General features: G+C 43.9%; 1 protein-coding gene across 2 annotated transcripts in view; it reads left to right on the forward strand.

Annotated features, from left to right (window-relative positions):
* Positions 1-24,774, forward strand: part of LOC146198024 (DNA (cytosine-5)-methyltransferase 1.S-like) — a 191,043-nt gene that overhangs the window by 72,757 nt on the left and 93,512 nt on the right. For both annotated transcript variants that reach the window (XM_084593341.1, XM_084593340.1), the window contains 5 exons: positions 682-833; positions 6,764-6,951; positions 9,537-9,726; positions 16,294-16,392; positions 17,088-17,209. In XM_084593341.1, coding sequence (XP_084449467.1) covers positions 682-833; positions 6,764-6,951; positions 9,537-9,726; positions 16,294-16,392; positions 17,088-17,209 — 751 coding nt within the window. The remainder of the gene's footprint in view (positions 1-681; positions 834-6,763; positions 6,952-9,536; positions 9,727-16,293; positions 16,393-17,087; positions 17,210-24,774) is intronic.

Below are 24,774 nucleotides of genomic sequence, written 5' to 3' on the forward strand. Positions count from 1 at the left end.
GTATGCTTCTTGCTACTTTTGTTTTTTGCTCTTCAGGTCTTTGTTTTTGTTTGTACTCATTGAGCATCCAAATATGCTTATTTATGCGGACTTAATGTTATTGCTGCTTTTGAGAAAAAGAGTCCAGTAATGTTTTATCTCGTCACCCGTCAGACTTCACTGCTGTGACATGCGGCTGGTAGGGAACGTGTTCTTTTTTTTTTTTTTTGACAAGCAGCTGTATCTGCAGAAATAGCGATATCAAACCTTGACCACATCATACAGACAGACAACAAATATTGCCCATAGTATAACTGCTGACATTCCTGTTTTGTCTTTGGTAGCACAAAAACAAACAAACAAAAAAAACTCCATAAACAAGGTACTATGGATGCTTATAGTATAATTGCAATTTTATGTTTTGTTCTGTGGCTGTTCCCATACCATGCAGCATTTACAGTTGTGTAGATATGGAACTGGCATAAAGACCCTGAAATATCACGAAACTCTGTTCGTTTGCCGTAGTTTCTGGCTATCAGAAGGTTTGGAATTCTTGCCAAAAATTGTTTTACATTGCATTCTCTGCTTAACAAAACTGTGAATCATATCACCGCAGATCAGTACAGCTGGAACACTGCTCTGCTTGCAGTGGTGGCTGCATTGAAAGGGAAAACAGAGTGCTGGTCATTCTTACCTTTGCAGATTCAGCAGACTATTACATTTCGAGTGTGCACAACGCCTACGCTAACTTTGCCAGGCCTCTTCATCGCAAGGTGCACCTTACGAAGTTGGTCATTGATGCTGTCAGTGACAACCCACACTGCAGCTACGAAAGTCTTGCCAGCTTGATTCAGGTAAGGGCTAGTGATAAAAACATGTTCTACTCGCTTGCAGAGAAAAGAAAGAGGGCACAAACAATTTGATCTCTGTTTGCATCAAGCTAGCACAGAACGTAAAATATTTTCCCCTTATCCTGCTTGCAAGTACTTTGTGAGGGCAGTTACTCTAAGGAAGAAGGGGCAATTCTGTCATTTCTTCTGCCTCCTTAAATTTTGCTGAAATTTCACGTTAAATTTTGTAAGTGTTCTGGTCTTTTATGCCACATTTTGCATCGGGGCGCTGCATCATTCTTTTTTAAATGTGTTATTTATTTTAAGTTCACAATCTGATTGCATTCCATAGAGCCCCCCCCTCCCCCTCCCCCCCCTTCAGTACAATAAATAGTAGTTTTCAAAAACTACAAGTGGAAGCTCCTAAGAAAGTATGTAATGCCATAAAACCAAAATTGAAAGTCAGTTTCAACTAATCAATAAAATCATAGATATTGTCACTAAACCTGTTGCATGCGCATTGTGTGACTAAACTGGCTACTGTAACTGACAGCATTGGGCCATAATTTTTCTGCAGTGACCAAAAGCAAGCTCAATTTTTTGTCTGTCAGCAAACTCACAACTCATTTCAATGACAATGTGTCTAGTGACATCACACATACAAGACTCTTGGTAGAAATGTTCCAAATGAAGGCCACAGAGTGAGAAAATTAATGTTAATTTTTGCTGCAACAAAAGACTGCCCAACTACAAAATTTGGCATAAAGGGTTAGAAACTTCGAAGAATGTACCATGAAATTTTCAGTAAAACCTGAGGAGGTAAAGAAAATGGTGGAGTTTGTAGCCCCTTAGTTGTCGTATAAAAAATTTGGGAATAATAAATTTTTTGGCAGCTTTTGTGAGCTGGAAATCAATTTATAATCATCTGGCCCCAGGTGAAGAGAAGCTGAAAGCACAAAGTGTGGGTGCACAAGACACAAAATTGAGGGCATGCCAGTGCAAGGCTGAAGTGGTGGCCTTGTGGTAGAGCATCCGCCTTGCGTTTGGGAGGTTTCGGGTTCGATCCCTGGGGCCGCTGGGTACCCACTGGTTTTCAGGGTACAAGATTTCCTCCGGCCGGTGCTTGGCGCTTCTTGGGTGAAATGCTTGGGAAAGGGGTCATGGCCCGAATAGTGCAAGGGTGCCAGCTGTGCCCTTGATCATACATGCCTGTGTACTCATCATTTAGTTGGCGCTGTTATTTGTTTGGTTATGCTGGCATCTGGTATGTGCTGAGGAGTATATCATCATCCTTGCCTAATATTCTGTCAAACTCATCCTCTTGTATATTTCTTGATGCCTTTCTTTCAAATATAATATAACCTTTGCGCTGACATGCTGTCCCCAGCTTATATTGCCTTTGTGGCCTATTTGGTGTAACTTGCACATTCTTTTCTCTTGAGAAAAACATATGATATTAGAAGTACGTGAAATCTTCACATTCGTTGAATTAAGTTTCGAGGGAGGCGAAACAGAGTGACATCCGATGTTAGTCCACATAAAGAACTCCAAGCGGTTGAAATTTCCGGATTTTCTCCACTACGGCGTCTCTCATAGCCTGAGTCGCTTAACCCCTTCACCGTTTTGTTATATCAACAAATTTTTTAACAAAACTGCTTAATTTTTTTATTCCTGATTTCGGTTATTACTGCAATAAAAAGCATGCATTCGATCTTTAAAAAATTTTTCAAGCACACACGAAGTCAAATTAGCATATTGAACTTTATTATTTCTCACAATACGGAAGAACTGCTCAGCATGAAGTCATCACTGTCGTCCTCGCTCCCTGAAACAATGTACACTTCAGTGTCTGAATCACCATCGTTCGAAGAAGATGACAACGAAGAAAAGCGTCGTTTCCGAGAAGACGGGCCAGCAATGCATGCATCGCCTCCGCCGGATGCCATTTTTAAAACCCATGTTGCCATACGAAAAAGACGTTTATGTGGTAGAAAAAAACCAAATTATCAGGTCAGTGCTGCCATCTGTCGAGCAAAATGCCATCTAAGCCACAAACGAGCGCTGCTCGTCCGAAACGCTGAAGGGAAGAACCTATTCAGCGAGGACGAGCTACAGTCGTCCAAAACGGTTTGGGGACGGCTTGGCAAGGACGGTTAAGGGGTTAAACCCTGCAAATCAAACCGAACCTACTCCGAACCTAATTAAGTCCTCTTCCAGGTGCAGAGACAGGAAACTCTGGTTTATAAAGCAATTTTTTTAAATGGGGATGGCATGCCCTGCATTGTAGAGTAAAAGCTTGTTGTTTCGAACCTCAAAGAATCGGAAATTAAATTTGAATTATCCGAGGCATTATCCAAAGTTTGAATTACTGAATGGTTTTCGAAAGAAACTGACAAGAATTGCAGGGTGGTAAGTATATTTGTTGAAAGACTGGGGCAGTGCCTGTTTTTAGCAAATTCTTTACTGTGTGTATACTGTCCGGAGCATCGAAGCAGAACTGCTTGAAAGGCTTCAGGGCATGTGGGCATACACAGCTTGTACAGTCAGGGACAAAAGTTTGTGGGATGCGGATTTGTGGAAAAACATTCATATCTTTGTTGCCTCGTTTGCTTTTCCTGTGATATTTTCTTTCTGAATGAGGCCTGCATGTCCCCTCAGGATTCAGTACATTTCATCATTAGTTTGCCCAGTCACACAGAAATAAATATTTTTCCTCGAACTCACATCCTGCAAACTTTTCCTCCTGACCGTACAATGTACAATGTAGTTCAAAGACAATGTAGTTCAAAGCTACATTGTCATTAAAAGTGATGTCAAAGCTAAAAAGGGTCACAAAACTAAGTGAGTGTCAGCCTACCCTTGGAGATGAGGCTGTTTATGTTCCGTCACACCTGCTGTTGCAGGCCTGTCAGAAGTGTACGGTCAACTGCACAGCATGCTGTTCCGATTTGAGGACTATTTTGAAGATCACTTACCATGTTGATGTTACCCGATTGTGGCCTGCCGTAATGATGTGAAACCTGTACTGTCCAAATTAACAAGTATCTAAAACTAGCCTTACAATGATGTTGGATGGCACCACACTTAGTCATAATTAGAGATGTGCAAATAGTGAAATTTTTTAATTTGAATCGAATATGAATATGGGGAAAAATGGCTTTCAGATCAGTGAAAAAAAAATTTGAAAATAAAAAAATAGCAGCCAATGTTTATGTTGATTATTTCAGAATTCACATGGTATTTTCAAATAAAATTAAACTAGAATTGCACAGAAAATTTCCCGGTTTATGAAACAATTTTGTTATGGGGGATGGTGTAAAAAAAATCTACTAAAACCTACTAAAAAATCTAGTGTAAATTTTATACAGAACTTCGAATACCATTTGGTTTTGCACAGGACGGACCTGCACTAAACAGTGTGATATCACTGCTGAATACAGTAGACTATTGTTTACTTGGTCTCTGAGGGACCAGAATGAAATGTCCAAATTGACCAAAAGCTCGGAACTATCGAATGTCCCTGAAGAAACTTCTGAAAGGCATTTGCATCACAGTAATTTTATTTGGTGAGCACCTGCACGATGGTTATGTGCATAAAGTGAGAGTGACTTTTTTCTTTTCAGCTCCATTATGTGCTTTGCTTTATGCACCGTGTAGGAAAATGCTGGCTGCAGAATTTTATTGAATTCTCATAGGCTGAAATGTCGCATTGCTTATATGATTTTTGAATTCTCTAGGCAATTGATGAACTGAAATAGTTGAGTTAAATACATTGCTTGCCTTTTTCTTTTTTTTTACCCCGGTGCGATGATTGAGTGGTGTGTACGGTCAACTGCACAGCATGCTGTTCCGATTTGAGGACTATTTTGAAGATCACTTACCATGTTGATGTTACCCGATTGTGGCCTGCCGTAATGATGTGAAACCTGTACTGTCCAAATTAACAAGTATCTAAAACTAGCCTTACAATGATGTTGGATGGCACCACACTTAGTCATAATTAGAGATGTGCAAATAGTGAAATTTTTTAATTTGAATCGAATATGAATATGGGGAAAAATGGCTTTCAGATCAGTGAAAAAAAAATTTGAAAATAAAAAAATAGCAGCCAATGTTTATGTTGATTATTTCAGAATTCACATGGTATTTTCAAATAAAATTAAACTAGAATTGCACAGAAAATTTCCCGGTTTATGAAACAATTTTGTTATGGGGGATGGTGTAAAAAAAAATCTACTAAAACCTACTAAAAAATCTAGTGTAAATTTTATACAGAACTTCGAATACCATTTGGTTTTGCACAGGACGGACCTGCACTAAACAGTGTGATATCACTGCTGAATACAGTAGACTATTGTTTACTTGGTCTCTGAGGGACCAGAATGAAATGTCCAAATTGACCAAAAGCTCGGAACTATCGAATGTCCCTGAAGAAACTTCTGAAAGGCATTTGCATCACAGTAATTTTATTTGGTGAGCACCTGCACGATGGTTATGTGCATAAAGTGAGAGTGACTTTTTTCTTTTCAGCTCCATTATGTGCTTTGCTTTATGCACCGTGTAGGAAAATGCTGGCTGCAGAATTTTATTGAATTCTCATAGGCTGAAATGTCGCATTGCTTATATGATTTTTGAATTCTCTAGGCAATTGATGAACTGAAATAGTTGAGTTAAATACATTGCTTGCCTTTTTCTTTTTTTTTACCCCGGTGCGATGATTGAGTGGTGTGTACGGTCAACTGCACAGCATGCTGTTCCGATTTGAGGACTATTTTGAAGATCACTTACCATGTTGATGTTACCCGATTGTGGCCTGCCGTAATGATGTGAAACCTGTACTGTCCAAATTAACAAGTATCTAAAACTAGCCTTACAATGATGTTGGATGGCACCACACTTAGTCATAATTAGAGATGTGCAAATAGTGAAATTTTTTAATTTGAATCGAATATGAATATGGGGAAAAATGGCTTTCAGATCAGTGAAAAAAAAATTTGAAAATAAAAAAATAGCAGCCAATGTTTATGTTGATTATTTCAGAATTCACATGGTATTTTCAAATAAAATTAAACTAGAATTGCACAGAAAATTTCCCGGTTTATGAAACAATTTTGTTATGGGGGATGGTGTAAAAAAAAATCTACTAAAACCTACTAAAAAATCTAGTGTAAATTTTATACAGAACTTCGAATACCATTTGGTTTTGCACAGGACGGACCTGCACTAAACAGTGTGATATCACTGCTGAATACAGTAGACTATTGTTTACTTGGTCTCTGAGGGACCAGAATGAAATGTCCAAATTGACCAAAAGCTCGGAACTATCGAATGTCCCTGAAGAAACTTCTGAAAGGCATTTGCATCACAGTAATTTTATTTGGTGAGCACCTGCACGATGGTTATGTGCATAAAGTGAGAGCGACTTTTTTCTTTTCAGCTCCATTATGTGCTTTGCTTTATGCACCGTGTAGGAAAATGCTGGCTGCAGAATTTTATTGAATTCTCATAGGCTGAAATGTCGCATTGCTTATATGATTTTTGAATTCTCTAGGCAATTGATGAACTGAAATAGTTGAGTTAAATACATTGCTTGCCTTTTTTCTTTTTTTTTACCCCGGTGCGATGATTGAGTGGTTAGGACATTTTAGTAGTGATCCCAGTTCGTTCTCAGCCTTGGTGGCTACATTTCCATGGAGGCACAACCCAAAACACCCATGTGCTGTGCAATATCAGTGCATGTTATGAACCGAAGATGGTCGAAATTTTTAAAGCCCTCCACTTTGGCATCCTCTTACGTGATGGAACTTTGTTGCATTAAACCCAATGAGTTAGGAAACCGATACGTTACTTTTTTTCTTTGTTGCAGCACAAGGCTTTAGAGTGATCAAATCAATGAAAGAGCTGGATTACAATCTGTGCAGGACCAGAGTCATTGTGCTTGTGTGTGCATGCAGGGTGCCAGCGTGCCGGAGCAGGAAGGCGAGCATACTTTCTCTGAGGATGAGCTTCTGGAGCATGGTGAATTTATTGCGAAGCATGCCTGCAGTTATGACCATGCCCGGGATGTCAGCAGTGAGCCTACAGCACTAATCGCTCCATGCCTTCAGCGTCTGGTTAATTTGTGCCAGCTCAAGAGACTCGAGTAATGGCCTTTCACATGCTTATTTCAGTTCACTGATTTGGAACAATTGAGCATGCTTTGCGAGTGCGCGGTCTGTCTTCCTATAAATCATGGTACATTTTTGTCTTGTGCAGGTGAGTTGATTTCAAAAGTTTTAAGATTTCTGTCATGTGAGATGCATTGCTGCAAGCTATGTGTTCTGACCTTGGCTCACTCAGGGCAGCTCTGGCCAAACATCATTGCAAAAATAAAAATAAAATACAAAATTGTCACCAATCATATTTAAATACACAAGATCACTGTTTGAGTCATTAATTTGTAACACCTTGTGTTTTCTTGCATTTCCTTTATCATTTTTGTGTTACAGTAGTGAGCCTTATGATTACTACAAAAAGTGTGAAAATATATTAGCTTTTAAATATGAATTGAATGTGAAATCATGAGAAGTAGCTTCATATACTGAATCAAATACTATTCAGCATTAAAAAAGTTTTCAAAAAATAAATGGGCATGTGCTTTTTTCCTTTTACTTTTTAGCATAATAGCATGGGCCCTATGCAACTAAAATAAACATGGTTGATTTGACTCTGTACTATGTGAAAAATAAAATGATATGATAGAAATATATTCAGTTTGCCTTGATATCATAATAATATTCAGCCTGTAACGCAGTCATGCAAAATCTGCAACAAAGTGAAATATGCGACAACAAAAGTGCTAAATTAAAATTGCATGATGGCCAGCCCCGCTGTACAGTAAAACATCATTATTTCAAACTTAACAGGCCGGAAAAAATACCTGAAATAACCCCTCTCTCTCATGAAGAAGAAAAAAAAAAAAAATTTTTGAAAGTCCTTGCAAAAGAGGGTGTGTATGAGCCCACAGTTTAAACTGACTTTAAGAACAGCGCAGACATAAGCAAGGAGATTGCAGGTTGGTGCCAGAACAATGATGCTGTTCTTAAAAAAAAAAACATTGTTTAGTAGTGTGTTAGTTTGCATCTGAAAGCAGCATGCTATTGGGTTACGTCAGTTGACTAGCGTGTTTGTTTGGCCATTACTGGTGGCTGTAACGATGGGCTGGCAGCAAAGCCGAGAAGGCAGAACTGTAGCAAAATGACCTCGCTTAGCTATTTTATTGCGGGGGGTTAGACGCCCCGTTTTGCAGAAAATCCGGCATCAGTGTTGTCGGGTGTTGTGGGCGAAAAATCACGAGTATGTCTTTGGCAGGTGACATGGCCAGACAGGCAGGAAATGTTAGTTTAGGCAGCTCCTTTGAAATGTGAGGATGAGGTGGGAATCAAACCCACAGGGGCCCTTGGAGGCTGATTCAGACGTGCTGCCCTTGGTCATGGAGGCAGATTTGTGCTGTCTGGTTAAAGTGGGCTTTGTTACATGGTCTTTCACACAATTTCGAGCTTGCAACTGCATGCTAATGTATGTGCGAAAGATTAGAGGCACAATCTAAATGAGAAGCAGAGGCCGCATACGGAAACAAGGATCGGCAAATGAAGCATAGATGGGAGCCGTTAGTACTATTGTTGGGCCACACCATTAAACACAACGCCCAAGTTCCCCCCCAATTTTTCTGACCTAGCTGCAGGATCTGCAAGAAAGGCATGCCGATGAAGAACTTCGACTGTGAAGGGCTGAGGCGATGCCACAAAAGGGCCAGCAAGATGCAGAGACACGATGAGAAGCCGAGGCAATACTATTGGGGTGGGGCACAGTAACGCTTTCGCATTATCACATCTAAGCAATCTTACATGTTTTTACTGGAATTATTTTTACCCTTGGAGGAGCCACTTTCAGCAGCTCTTTAATGATATAGATATAGATATATGCTTCAACCTGCTTTCAGCCTACAATCTTTTTTTTTTTTTTGTGGAGCCCTAAATATGGGTCGAGGTTTGTTAGATCTGGTTTGCGCATGTCAGAATAGATATAGTAGTTTTCACATGCAGGACATCAACTGCTTTCTTTTGAGTCAGGCTGAATGCTTAAGACAGTCTTTATTGGTGGTGAAATTCAGTATTTATGTAATTTTTCGCACTCTTTTCTTATGTTGGTTATGTCATACCTGTGACATCTTGTTTAGAGTTGAATGAACTTTTGTAATTGCACGTGTGCATATAGCAGCTATCAACTGGGCTTTTATCACTTTTTTTTATATATATGTGGTTTGCCCCGAATGTTACTGTGCTCTGTCACTCAGCCTTCCTCTGTAGTGCGGGTTTAAGTCAGATGGCGACTGTTTATTTTGTCTCTACTTGCTGGCATTGTGTGATGCCCAAACAATACATTGCAATAAAGGGATTGAGTGCTTTATATTAGTAGGGGGGTTCTGAAAAGCATGGCTCAAAGGCCTGCATCCAAACACTAGCCATGATTTCATCATAGTTTGCCTATGAACATGGCCAATGCTGGCTATAATGCCTTTATTTTATGTGTTCACCTTTTATAGCTTATAAAACTGCTATCATTAGTGAGAGTGGTATTTCTGTCATTGATGCACTAATACTTTTATGCAGGTGAACTCCAATCGGTGTTTGTTTCAATCTCAAGCACAGTTTTTTTATGCTTTTGCCTTTTGGCCTTGTTGTGCAGTGTCAGTGAGGACAGCCCATTGAGGCAGTATAGTCGAGCGGACGAAACTTTGGCCACCTGCACTCCATTGGTACGGGATGTGTTCTTGGAAACATTTGGTTCCCACATGGCAGATGGAAGTTGCCGACGTAATGCGACCAAAAATCAGGACTTGAAAGTGTGCACATCGTGCAAAGGTTGGCTGCACAAGGTTAGTGATGTTAATCTGAGCAAACATTTCGTAATGCACTGCTTTCAAAGTAATAACTTTAAGGCTGACATTGAGGTGAAGTTGCTGCGCCGGCATTTTGTCTAGAAGCTCACATAAGGCAATGCTTTCTGGAATGGAAATAATTAAATATAGGACTTTTGATATCAAATAAAGGTTACCGCAGGTGTCAACCAACTTAGCTTTATAATGTAGCTTGATTTTAGGCAAAGATTTTTCATACGCATCATTTAGCATTCAAACCCACAACCCTTCTGTCAAGAGCCAGGTACTCTGCCAACTAAGCCACAATGGCATGCTTGTATGGTTTTGGTACAAGTGGGGATTCATATTGTTACATCCTTAGCGTCACTATGGAGGCATCCTAGAGTGTTCAGCAGGCCAGGAACATAGGGTCAGCGGGCAGTAATGCAGGTGCCACCAGAGAATGTCGAGGCTGAGCAGCATGCGCATGCTTAGTGCCCCTCTTCCTTCTTCCTAATTGTATGCACTGCCTGAAGCAGAGTTCGTAACACCTCCCCCATCGCAAGCAAAGACTGCTGGGCGAATCAATTGTCAGCATGGGATCGCAGGGTTTCAGTCACATCACATGAGTAAGTTCAGTGTGCACAGAGCATCGTCCACTTTTTGTTAGGTGTGCAGTCTGATAGGTGAGGTCACTGATTTTTTCGAGAATAACATAATCAATATAGTGTACCAACATTTTCTGTCTCAAGCCATGCTTCCGTATTGAACGCCAAACCCAGACCAATTTAGCAGGGTGGTAGGTAACGTGGCGATGGTGGTCGCTGTTGCAGACTGAAGCACAGTTGAGGGGTGCGAGTCTTTGGTGGGCTACCAGATGGGCTTCTTCAGCTATGCAAAGGATCCCGCTAATCTCAGGATCTTCATTTGGGAAGAATGACATAGAAGACATACAAGAGAAAAAAAAATTGCCTATAACTTGTTGTTTTCTGTTGAGCAGTATTGTATGCATATGTGATAAATGGTAGCACAGTGTCCCTGTCCTTGTGGTCAGCGGTGACGTACATGAAAAGCAAGTTAGTGAGTGTCTGGTAGTTTCATTCAGTCAACCCATTTATTAGTGGATAGTAAAGGGTGGAGGGCCGGAAAGGCGCTTTCACAAATGGAGGAGTCCCTCAACAACATCAGCTGTTAATCAAGGCTCGTGGAGGCCCATGGCGCAGTATAACCAAGTTCAGCAAGAGTTACGAGACCTATTGTGCAGCAGCCGATGGAAGAGCTGCCGTTTCACAGTGATGAGTGTGGCAGTCAGTGCAGATTGCAATCCAGCAGCTGCAGGTGTGAGACTTAGGAAAGTGTGCCAGCCCAACAGGTCTATCCCGACCTTTTCAAAAGATCTCTAGGTCGTCACAGGATGGAGAAGACTGAGAAGAGTATTGGTTGAGTGTTTCTGACTCGCATGCTGGGAGCAGCTAGCCACATACTTAGCTGTTTCATGCACCTGCAGCCAGTAGAAACGTTCTTTGGTGTGGTATAGTGTCCGTGCTGATCCCAAATGCCCTAAAGAATGGTTGTCATGAATGCCGCGCAAGACAGAGGAGTGTAGGCTGTTGGGCACCGCCAGAACATAGCAAAGACCAGTGGCAGAATAGTCTTTCCTGTACAAAGACCACCCCTTACACTAAACAGACTTGAAGCTGTAATGCCCTCTGCAGCAGCTAAGAATGGCTTGAGATTCTTATCCAGCCTTTGTTCAGTGCGGAACATACGGTCATCAGGGAATGGAGGTGATTTAGCAGCAAAAGTAATAATCGAAGTGACCGGAGTCACACTCTGTCATGGCAATCGGCAAATGTGACAGACAGTCCACGTCAGTGTGCTGACGTCCACTCTTGCATGAAACTAATTCTTGCAAATGGACTGCCCATCGTGCGAGAGGGCCAGATGGATCACAGAGGTTGATCAGCCAACACATTGAATGATGATCAGTAACCACTGTGAAGGGTTGCCCGTATAGATAGCAGCAAAATCGCTGAACGGTGAAAACTACTGCTTAGCACTCCTGCTCAGGGATTGTGTAATTGCGTTCAGGCTTGCTTGAGGAGCAGCCAACGTAAGTAATAACATGTTCTTTGTCACCATTATGCTTAATCAATGTGCATGTTGTGGGACCATTCACTTAAAATGGCACTTTACGTGTGTATGCTTATGAGATGGCATTTAATTAGAGAAGTTCTGGATATGGTAGTAGGAATTAAGAAAGTAGCAAAGTGCATGTTGGCATTTCTCATCTTTGCTTGACATGGCATAGTGGTGCCACCATGTGATGGTAACTGGAGTACCTCCGCGATCTTATGTGCCTTGCTGCCCCAGCAGATAACATGTGAGGTTACTGTGCAAAACTTGCACACTAGTGGAATGCTCCTTTGTGGGCTCAGCATTTTCCATTTGGAATGGAGAGTGCACTGTGATCTTTTATAATCTGTGCATATCTTCATACGATTTCTCAGTGTGTACGCACCCATTTGGCATGGGCCATTGCTTGGGGATATTTCCTGCAAATGGGTGGAAGTGCTGCTCCAATTGCTCCATTCTGCTCCAAACTGCTTTGCCTGATCCATCCTGCTCCAAAATGCGATATTGCTCCAAAACGGCTCCAAACTGGCTGCCTTGATTTTCTGTCATTAAATTTAGCAGAACTCTAGAGCAATGTCACAGTGCCAAGGGTAAAAATATAACGCATCTTGCACTGGGCTCAATACAAATGAAATTTTTGTAAGGGAAGGAAGCATGGAGCATAATAAATATTTGTTCGCAAGTAAATTTATTATGAGCCACATGTGATTGAAGATAAGTTAATTGCAAAAAAAATGCACTATGCTTGTGACGTAGCGCCTTCTTCGAGCTTTCTGAATTGCTAGTGGAGAGAGTAGCGAGAGTAGCAAACGAAGAAGATAGCGTAAACTACCACGAGCTGTTAGGAAACTTGTCCTGTTGCAAAAAATACACAAGTCTTTGTAATGCTTTTACTGTGAAAACAAGCCAATACTTCAACATCAAGCTCCTTTGTCCCTAAGAAGCATGTCGGGCTTACGTCAGACAAAATCATACTTGAAGCGTTATGGGTTGGAATGCCAAAGTTGTCAGTCACTAGGAATCTTCTCAAGGGTGTTGGAAAGGCATATGGCCTACTGCCAAGATATTAAAAATGAGCCCCAGCATTGCTCAAGCAAAGACTGATAAACTGTTGGCAGGAGACAGTGAAGTAAAGCTGAATGTTGATATACCCTTCAGTGCCATTTGTTTATGTCCCAAAGTTGCTCCAAAATGCTCAAGCCGCTTCCACCCCTGCAGACCTCCTCCATGTTCACAAACAAACAAGGCGATTGAAATGGCACTACAGTTATCTGCGATCCCACGGTTGGCAAAAAGTATGAGGGCGGGACTGGCGCCAAGCTTACTAAGTCGTGTTATTGTGGTCTTAAGGAGGCTTTGGCAGACCAAATAACCAATTCTCAAGAATTTATCAGATAAGGCCAGGCATAGAATCAAGAAGGATCATGTAATACTCCATATTTGGGGGCTTTGAGCTGTATTCAAAATAAAATAGGTGGGTATGCACAAGGGAGTGTCATGCCCATTCATCTGGACTCCAAATTAATATCACTGCTGAAGCGCATCGAAGTGGTAGACTCCACATTTGAATCCATCAAGTTAAAATAAGTAAATGCATTAGGTCAGACTAGGTGTTCACTTATGAAGTGCACCAGCAAGCGTTCTGTTTGCTGCTGGTCTGTTCCGAGTGGTTGCTAAGGTCAGCCTGTGTTATATATATATCTTTACATGCTTTGGCCGTTTGTCTTGTCAGGGATGAGTGTGAAGTTGGAAAGGCATTGAACGTGCATAAAAAGGAATCAGATTGTAGATTTTGTAGTTCAGAAAACTAAGACTGCAATTATCAACGACGTTTGACCTTAGAAACGTGCTCCAAAACGTAATTCAAATGCTCCAAAACTATTGTTTTGTTGCTCCGAAGCTGCTCCAAAATGGCTTTATTACTGCTCCCAAAGCTGCTCTAAAATGCTCGTGCCTGCTTCCACCCCTGTGCAAAGCATTTCATGCTTTATTTTATATGTACAGTAAAAGCTCGTTAATTCAAACTCGAAGGGGCCGAGGAAATTGTTCGAATTAAGCGGAGTTCGAATTAACAGTCGGGCACTGGAATGAGCGCCATCGTGGCCCATCGTGCTGGCCGAGCCCACATGTTGACTCATTACCATGAGTAAAGAGGGCTAGGCGCTACTGCACGTTTACGGAGGGTGATTCCGATAATTTTTGCAATCGAGCCGCAACGGTGAATGAACGGGACTAATCGGTCAGTCATGCGCCGCAAACAAGAACCAGAATGCATTCGTGTGAGTAGCGAGCTTCAAAACATGTTTATTTACACGGAAAAATAATCGGTAATGTGCGTTTGCTTGCGTGCCGCGACTCCACAAGCATCGACTGCAGCTTGCCCAAGAGTTCCAGCACAGGATCCGAGTTCTCATCGGTGGAGAAGTATCGTGTAGCGAGATCGAACGCTGACACTACTTCACATGCACTAGGGGGTGGCACCGGATCGTCGCCTTCGTCAGACGCTTTCAGCCGTGTTCGCCACCCGTGAGCCCTGTGGAGCACATGCAGCCGCGATTATATCCTCTTCACTCAAGGGCCCAGACGTCTCCACATCGTTGTAAACGTCAACGTAGGCTTCAAAGGCGACACTCTCCGACAAAGCCGTGTAGCCACGGTCGAGCACAACGGAGTCATCGTCAGACGAAGCCTCCGCTACCTCCACGCTGCATGCTTCTGGGGCGTCACCGAAGCCACACTTGCGGAAACAATTTTTGATAGTTTCCGGCTTGACGGTATTCCACGATGATGCCAGCATGTGGACAGCTCCAAGCAAATCGATGTTGTACGACTTGCCACTGTCCAAACAAAGAAGTCTCTCTAGGAGGGGGCGCCTGTAAAGCATTTTTAAGTTCTGAATAACTCCAAGATCCATAGGCTGGAGCACAGAAGTCGTTTTTTTAAGCAAAAATGCCAAGCGGATTGCTGTCAGTCCATTCACGTCACAATGAGCTGTACAGTTGTCCACGAACATGAGAACATTCCTGTTCTGTGCAGCGAATTTTCTGTCTAGCTTGCGCAGCCAGTCGGTGAAAATTTCCCGTGTCATCCACGACTTTTTGTTTGCGGTGTAATCAACAGGAAGCGTCTTGATGCCTTTAAAACAGCGAGGCTTCTCTGCCTTGCCGATCACCAGCAAGCGGCACCGCTCCGTGCCCGTCGCATTTGCGCACATCATGACGGTGATTCTTTCTTTGCTTCTCTTTCCGCCAGCACAAGTGTCGCCTTTGTAAGTGACGGTCTTCTTGGGGAGCAATTTGAAATACAGCGCCGTCTCGTCAGCGTTGAATACATCGCTGAGCGCATAATCAGCGAGCAGTTCCTTCAGTTCACTGGAGACCCACTGTTCACACGTTTCCTTGTCGACTTCAGCTGACTCTCCAAAAACGTTTCTAAATGTCAGCCCGTGACGCGCCTTGAAACGCGACAGCCATCCTTCCGACGCGCCGAACTCGCTGATGCCCATTTGGCTGGCAAAGACTGCAGCCTTCACAGCAATTATGGGCCCGCTTAACGGAATGTTCCGGCTGCAAACTTCTTTTATCCATGCCATTACGGCACTCTCCACTTCGGGATGGGCCGACGTCCGTAGCCTTTTGCGAGAGGGCTCCATAACGTCTTTACGAAAGGCAGCACTGATCGATTCCTTGTTCCTGAGATACGTTGACAGCGTGCTCTTCTTGATGTCATACTTTTTGGCTATATCCGTCTTGGATAGGACACCACGTTCCACCTCAGTCAAAATCTCCATTTTCGTCTTGAGGTCCTTTGCCGTGTATTTATCGCGGTTTGCCATGGCTGTCACAATCGATGAGTCGTCGCTGGCAAAGCGGTGAGGCAACGAAAGTGGTAAAACTTGGACCACCGCGGCACGAACAAATGCACGACACCGACAACTGCGTTGTGCACACAACGTGACCGCAGGACCCAGCAGCCAGGACCCAAAGCGCACCCAGCAACCGCGATGCAGCCAAAACCTGCAGCGGCTTGCGCCTGACCGTTGGTGTGATGGAGCCTGGCGGCACCCGGCAGCGAAAATCTGCTACGGCATGCACCGGAATGCTCGCTGTGACTGTCGAGTGCGCACCTCGTCTCGCGCGCGCGGGCAAATTTGAAAGATTTTGTTTTTTGCGTCTTTTGTAATCTTTCTGCGCATTGTACACAGTATTGGCCGACTTCTGTCTGCGAGGAGCTGTGTGAGCCACGGGCTCCTAGTTCGAATTAACCATTGTGGATACTAGCATGTTCGAATTATCGGGCGTTTTCTCCTATTGAAATACATAGGGCCATGCCGGGATCCGAGCGTCAGTTCGAATTAACCGAGTTCGAATTAACGAGGTTTTACTGTATCTTGTGCGGTGAGCCAACTGGGATTTTTTTCTTTTTTTCATTTCTCACAAAAATTTTCAGCATCCACCTCGTATAAAGAGAAAAATAACATGGTGCGGAAGCCCGAAAAGAGTGAATGATCTGGTACTGTACCCATCAGTGACAGTCGGCAGTGAGAAGGTGAGAATGAGAACATTGCACTTTTGTTGTGAATTTTACACAGTGGTCTGTTGTACCTAATAAAGAAGGGCAAGAAGAAAAGTTTGTTGTCTGAAAGCAGTTGTGGCACCACTTGGAGCAAATTTTAATCTGTCTGCCATGATGGGGAACTGAAATTGTGGTGGTAACATTGTGGTGGTAACAGTGGCTCTACCGACTGAATTTCATTTCTGTGCAGAATTGAGCTCTAAGAATTCAACGTTTTAGTTTGCAAAAATATTCCATGAGATTCGTATGATTGCGCAGTGCATTGTAGGCTACTTTTGTCTGCTTTAGCTTTGTCCCACCTAATGGATTTGTTTGACCATCACTAAAGGGGACGTTGAAAGACTGAACACGTAGAGAAGCATTTGGTGGGAGGTTTGCTTGGCACCGTCATCAACACTGTGTCGTGCTGCATCGTAGTGGAAATTATTGCGGCAGTGTTTTTTGTTTTTGAATAACTGGCTGATCGAAGTCGTTATCCACAATTTCTGGGAAGCTTGGGTCAATGTTTAAAGACTGCTTCTTTGTGCTGTGTACCATTTTTGTACCATTTAGTATACGGTGTTTTGTAGATTTATTAGGTGCAGTAAAACCATGTATGCCTTTAGTGTTGCAGACAAATTGTTTTCTAGCTTTTACCGCATCATATTTTGCCCTGTGTCCCCCAAAAGATAAGCTGTGGCGATTACGTAATGGCTTCCCGCCATGGCTGCTGCTGCCCGAGAGTCGGCCGGGCCATGCACTTCTTCGAAGAACGTGAGGGCAAGAAAATGGTGCATGTTCAGTGGTTCATGTGAGTACTGAAAAATTGTCACGATGGATTTCTTTGCATTGTTGCTTGCTCATGGGCAGACTGAAGTGCTTGTAGACAACCAATGCTTATTTTTGAACAGGAGAGCATTAGTGCCCCTATGTTTAAAAAAAATTTGTGTGGCACTTTGGACTACTAAGTGTGATAAGACCTTTGTTTGAAACTTCGCTGATTTCTGGTTTTACTGTGCCTGCTTCTGTAGGCTGTGTGGTGCGGCGTTCGAGGAAGTGCGAAATGAAAGGCGCCGCACGGATGCCTGGATTGGTATCACGCGATAGCGTAAGCTACCAGCTATCATATAAATCCCCGCTTTAACCGTATGAATGCGCCTGTGTGGCCCAGGGATAACGCGAATGCAAAGGTCTTGGCAGGCTGATTCTGATATGACTCTCCCATATGAAAGGAGAGGCCCGATTTGACAGCGCCTGCCAAATGTAATGTCAGGGAGCCCTACGTCCACTTAGTGCTCGGCCATGTCAGCTGCCAGCTACCGCCTTCCAGGTAACGAAAACGTATTGAAGCGTACGCCTTAATACATTCCCCTTTGGTGGGCGTAGGCCCGGAGTGGGCTTTGGTTGGTTGCCATCTTGGGTAGCATTACATGACCTAGGGTGGGCCTTGAAGTGGCTGCCAACTTGGGTGGCACAACTTGACCTATGGTGGCCATCATCTTGGGTGGCATCATGCGACCTAGGGTGGCTGCAAAGTGTGGCACCTGTGACTTGCGTGGAATGTGTCCACCGCACGCTGAAAGACGAAGGGATCCCACAGGTGCCGGAGCAACCACAGGCGCTGTAGCGCCACCACATGAAGAAGAAGGCCTGAGAAGAAGTGGTGCCCAGCACGTGCTGAAGAGAAAAGGAGGCAGCACTGGCACGAGAGCTTCGGAATGCTTGGGACCTTCGCCTCAGCCAGGCGCTGCTGCTGCCGCCTCTTCAGCTTCTTCTCAAATAAATGTGGCCGCAGTCTCCCCTGCCTGGCAACCTCCACAAAGGCTTTTGCCTTAAAATTCTCCAGCAGTGTTAGCTTCGTTATTGACGTCGACTGTCCGCTCTCCCTCGAGACCGGCTGTGACTTAGCTCGCATCGAGGCTTCCTATATACACCCAAATTTTGACCAATCAGAATCGTCGGTTTTTTTATACTTGGGGCCTGTAGGAAATTTCGCAACTGTTGTATCAAAGAGCTCTGTTGAGGGTGACTGCCATCAGTGTGCTTTTAACTTTCAGTAAACTTGAAACGTTTTTACCCACCATTAACACTAATATCAGCCTTTAACTATTGTAAATTGGAGAATATGATTAATTCCCAAGAAAAAGCTATTTATTATTAGTCTATACTTATTATCATCAGCAGCTACATTTTTGAGCGTCTTCACTCGTCAGGGAATTTGACCTGAAATAATCAGGGAAAACCTGGAAAAGTCGGGGATTTTGAAAATAGTGGCTTGCTAGACACCCTTAGGTGGAGCCTGCTGTTGATCCCAGTACCTCTCAACCAAAACCCTGCAGCTATGCTCCGGTTGAATGCTGGTCGACCAGTCTGTCAGGATGGAACATCACAGTCAGCATCCCCAGGTTCCGGCTGCCGTTCCCCCAACTGCTGCTACTTCCTCAATTGGTATGCTTCCCAGACTGAAGGCTTCTATCAGCACTGCTTACAGTCACGCGTCTCGGGCTGCGCCGTTAGATTGGCCAACCTGGATCATAACCATCCGGCAGCGCAATCCCCCATTTTTCCTGGCCTCCCCAGCCATGACGTTGAGAATTGGCTGGAGCAGTACGAAGATGCTGGCACCTACAACCACTGGGACGTTTCAAAAAAACTTTTGAATGTTGGCTTCTTCTTGAGCCATGTATCCAAGACCTGGTTTGTCAACCATAGGGCCGCCGGCATTCCCTACTGGACTCTGTTTACAACTCGGCTTTGTCAGATCTTTGGAATGATGGCCACCGGCCCCACTGCTTACCAAAAGAAATTAGATACCCACATGCCTACATGCCTGGGGAAAGTTACATGTCATATAGAGAGGACGTATGTGCCCTTTGTCAGTGTGTCAACACTATCATGCCTGAAGCCGACCGAGTCCATCGTGTCGTCATCATCATCAGCCTGGCTATACCCACTGCAAGGCGAAGGTCTCTCCCATATTTCTCCTCTGCTCTGAAGAAAACTTGAAAGGCCACTCATTGACAACGCCCTTGACTCTCCAAGGTGCTGACCTTTTCTTAAGTTTGGACCTCTGATTGGGTTACTGGCAAATACCCTTGCATGAGGAAGACAAAGAAATGACCGCTTTCGCCATTCCTGATGGGCTCTACAAGTTTATTGTGATGCCCTTTGGCCTATGCAATGCTCCTGTAACATTAGAGCGTATGACCGACAGCGTTTTGCGAGGCCTTGAATAGAAGGACATGCCTGTGCTACTTCGACGACATAGTGATATTTTCTCATTTTCAGAACACCTAAAGCGTCTCGAAGAAGTTTTAATTGTTTCAGCTTTAACTTCAGCTCAATACAAAAAAAAATGTCAGTTTGCCTCAAAACCCATCGAAGTTCTTGGGCATATCGTCAGCAGGCATGGCACTAGGCCTTATCCCGACAAAATTGCTGCTGTTGTGCATTTTCCGCAACCCTCCTGCATCAAAGATCTGCAAAATTTCCTTGGACTAGCATCTTATTTTTGCCGGTTCATCCGTTATTGCACTTCAATTGCATCCGCTCTATATCGGCTGCTTCCAACTGGCGTTTCTTTCGACTGGACTCCCGACTGCAAGACTGCCTTTAAGAAGCTGAAGCAACTTTTGACATCACATCTATTGTATGCCATTTTGATGAGTCTTCTCCAACCATATTGCACACTGATGCTAGTGGCCGTGGCATTGGCGCTATGGTAATACTACAAGATTCATCCGTCGAAAAGGTTATTGCTTATGCCAGACACACGTTAACGCCAGCTGAGCAGAACTACCCTATCACTGAACAAAAGTGTCTTGTTGTTGTGTGGGCTGTTCAAAAATTACTCCCGTATCTTTATGATTGGCATGTCATGGTAGTCACTGACTACCACGCTTTGTTTTGGCTCTCATCCCTGAAAAATTTAACTGGGTGACTTGTGCACCAGATTCTTTGGCTTCAACAATTTCACTTCACAATAACTTACAAATCTAGCAAGAAGCACTTCGATGCCGATGCCCTCTCTCATTGCCCCCTTGTCTCCCCATTGCCTAGTACTTCTCCAGGTACTTCCTCCTCAGCACGGGCAAACGATTTGTCCGACCAGAATGTGCATACCGCGTTGATTGCTGCCTTGTCTGGCGCCCCGCATGATCTGCCTTCTGCTCGGCAAGCAGGCTCATACCATCGCAAACTGACAGATCGGCTCAGCGGTACTTCGCTACTGCCGAATTCTCGATTGTGCCGTGAACTTGCCAACTTTAAAATGAAAGATAGATTTCTTTACGGCATAATCACAACCCTTTCGGCAAACCATGGGTGCCCGCTGTTCCAAGTTCTCTTTGCCATCAGATCTTGCACGCCTTCCACGATGATCCCACTGCTGGTCATCTCGCTACCATAAGACCTATGACATAATCAAGAGCCTCGTTTTCTGGCCCAGTCTCTCGACGAGAGTTGCCAAGTAACGTTACCTCTTGTGTGTCATGTCAGCGCCGTTAACGGTCGACATCACCCCTAATGAGCCTACTTCAACCTCTTCCCTGCTCTTTTACACTTTTCAAAGTTGGAGGCATTGACCTATGCGGCCCTTTACCGTTGACTGAGGCAGGAAATCGTTGGATCATAACAGCTGTGGACCATCTTACCCATTATGCCGAAACCACAGCCATACCGTCTGGTTCCGCTGAGGCGACAGCAAGCTTTTTCCTGCGAGATATTGTTCTGTGACACAGAGTCCCTCGTGTTCTCCTGTCTGATCGCGGCAAGTCTTTTCTCAGTGCAATCCATGCTGCAAGCACTGTTCACAAAACAACATCAGCCTACCACCCGCAAAGGAATAGTCTCACCGAACGCTTCCGTCGCACTCTGTCCAATGTGCTATCCATGTCTGTCGGCCCTCATCATAGTAACCGAGATTACTTGCTTTCTTTTGTCACCTTAGCATACAACACTGCAGTCTAATGCACAACCCGCTACTCTCCATTTTTTTCTGGTCTTTGGTTGCTTCCCTACATTCTGCCTAGAAGTATCCTTCTTTGCACCTGTTCTCTCTGACACACCCTCTTATGAACTTCACATTTTCTCTACTGTCGCGAATTTGCCAGACTCAACACAGAAGCCACCCAGACTGCGCAGAAAAGCAGTTATAACTCCTTTCACCGTGAGGTGTCATTCAATCCTAGTGACGAAGTCTTGCTTTGGATGCCTACCCCCACACCAGGCTTGTCTGACAAGCTTCTCAGCCGCTTCATTGGCCCATACACAGTGCTCGAACAGACTTCACCGGTGAACTATCGAGTAGCCCCCGCGTCTTCTGTCAACGACAGTCGTTGTCATGGAACTGAGATTGTGCATGTGACTTGTCTGAAGTGCTTTGCCCGCCGTGCTTCTTCTCTTTGATTCCTGCGACCAGGATGGCCACACTTTCGTCAAAAAAAGGGGGGGGGGGGGGGTGAGTACTTATCGTGAACTTCATCCATATCTGTGATTACTCATCATCACCCTTCGCTTCACGGGAACTTCATCCTCATTGATGTATCATCATCACCAACATGCTGGATGATTGTTTTTCGACACCAGTGTTGGCAGTGCTAATAAAGGCCGGTCGCTAGCTTTCAGTGTAAAATTTATTCTGGATTCTTCATTAGGGTGTACACTACTCTGCAATTTTAGTTTAATTTTTGATAATACCCCATGAATTCTGAAATAAGCAAAACTAAGAATGGTAGCTGTTTTTAATTTTCAGTTTTTCTTATACTGATCAGATATTTGTAAGCATATTTTTTTCTCGTATTCATATTCGGTTTGTATTAGAAAATTTCAATATTTTCGCACCACTACTTATGATCCCAAGGTAGGGAATCAAATCCCGCCTATGGCAACTCCGTTTGGATGGAGGCAAAATGTAGTTAAACCTGTATGTGCTGTGCTGATGATGTCCGCACATGCCAAATAACTCTATATGGTGTAAATTAATTCAGAGCCTTCCACTGCTATATACTCCATAGCATCGTGTGCAGCATAAGAACCTTAAAAAGTTGACGCGCCATATCATACCTTATGGTACGAGACTAATGGAAACAACTAGGGTCACATTAGGTAGGTAATATTATTGTCATAAATGGGAATAACAAGTTGATTTCTTTGCTTTAATGAGTCCTGTTGGCTGGTGCAAGTTGCACACCTGTTTCTGCGTATCTCTACTTGTATGAACACATTCAGTTCAAGCCAGCTATTTTAATTGGTCTATGGCCAGTCAAAATACCCTAAATGATATGGCGCCGGAAGATGAGCCCCCCAGGATGGAAGGCGTCCCACATGTTACTGGGGATGAACAAAGGGCGATTCCTAGTAGCTCCAGGACGAATGAAGTGGCTGGGCTAAAGCAAAAAGGATGCTCAGTTGTGGATGTGTCGGGAAGCGACCGGAAAGTCCGATGTTGCAAGGAGATATATCACATAGCAACATGGAATGTAAGATCTATGACACAAGGTAAACTGGATGTCGTCAAGCGAGAAATGGACAGATTGAACATTGATATCTTTGGTTTCAGCGAGCTCAAGTGGACCGGAATGGGAGAATTTAACTCCGGTGACCATTATGTCTTTTATTGTGGGCACGAATCCAAGAGAAGGAATGGGGTCGCTCTCATAGTAAACAGAAGAATGGGCAAAGCAGTGCTAGGGTACAACCCCAAAAACGACCGAATGATTTCACTTCGGATCCAAGGTCACCCTTTCAACATAACAGTTATCCAAGTCTATGCACCGACCACTACTGCTGAAGAAGCTGACGTTGAGAGATTTTATGTGGACCTACAATGCCTTTTAGACCGCACCCCATCATCAGACGTCGTTTTTCTCATAGGAGACTGGAATGCTAAGGTCGGGAGTGAAGAAATATCCGGAATTATAGGCAAGTTCGGTCTTGGCGAGCCAAATGAAGCTGGGCAAAGGCTAGTAGAGTTTTGTCAAGAAAACAACCTGACCATAGCGAATACTCATTTTCAACAGCACAAGAGGCGCCTGTACACGTGGACTTCACCGGACGGTCTGTACAGGAATCAGATCGATTATATTCTTTGCCGGCAGAGATGGAGAAGCGCTATACAAGCAGTAAAAACAATGCCTGGGGCCGATTGTGGCACCGATCATCAGCTTCTTGTTGCCAAAATTGAGCTTCGATTGAGGAAAACGCAGAAAACTAGAAGGCCTTTCAGGTATGATCTGGATCAAATTCCATTAGAATATGCTGTGGATGTGAGGAATCGATTTCAAGAATTGGATCTAGAAGACAGAGAGCCCGAAGAGATGTGGACTGATGTTTGTGATATAATACAAGAAGTTGCTACTAAGGTAGTTCCAAAGCAAAAGAAATGCAAGAAAGCAAACTGGTTATCTGAAGAGGCTTTGCAAATAGCTGAGGAAAGGAGGATGGGGGAAAGAGAAAGATACAAGGTTCTCAGTGCGGATTTTCAGAAAATAGCAAGGAGAGATAAGAATGCCTTGCTGAACATACAGTGCCAAGCAGTTGAGGACAACAGCCAATTAAGGAACACAAGAGCTCTGTATAAGACAATCATAGATATCAAAGGAAGCTTCTGTGCTAAGCTGGGCGTGATAAAGGATAAACGAGGCAAGGACCTCACTGAAGCCTCAGAGATAAAGAAGAGGTGGCAGGAATACACAGAAGAACTGTACAAGAAGGACCCGAATGTGCAAACCCAACGTAAGACGGTTGTGATTACTGATCTCGAGCTGGGCATCCTGAAGAGTGAAGTTGAATGGGCCTTAGCAAGCCTTGCTATGAACAAAGCTAGCGGAATTGATGGCATTCCAGCTGAGTTGCTTCAAAACCTCAACCATGACGCTATTAACATTCTGCATACATTATGTCAGAAGATTTGGACAACCCTGCAGTGGCCACAGGATTGGAGGAAGTCAGTTTACATCCCCATTCCAAAGAAAGGCAGTGCCAGAGATTGTTCCAACTACCACACGATCGCGCTTATTTCGCACGCTAGCAAGGTGATGTTGAAAATCCTCCAAGGTAGGCTGCAGCAGTATGTGGATCGGGAGCTTCCGGACGTGCAAGCTGGGTTTCGCAAGGGCAGAGGAACTAGAGACCAAATTGCCAACCTTCGCTGGATCATGGAAAAAGCAAGAGAGTTCCAGAAACCCATCTACCTCTGCTTTATTGATTATGCGAAAGCGTTTGACTGCGTAGATCACAGCAGATTGTGGCAAGCTCTCCAAGAGATGGGAGTTCCAATTCACCTCATCTGTCTCCTCAGGAACCTGTATGAAGGACAAGAGGCCACAGTCAGAACTGGGCATGGTCTTACTGATTGGTTTCCGATTGAGAAAGGAG

This window comes from Amblyomma maculatum, chromosome 2, assembly GCF_055883805.1.
Source record: "Amblyomma maculatum isolate TAMU_Amacu chromosome 2, ASM5588380v1, whole genome shotgun sequence".
NCBI lineage: Eukaryota > Metazoa > Arthropoda > Arachnida > Ixodida > Ixodidae > Amblyomma > Amblyomma maculatum.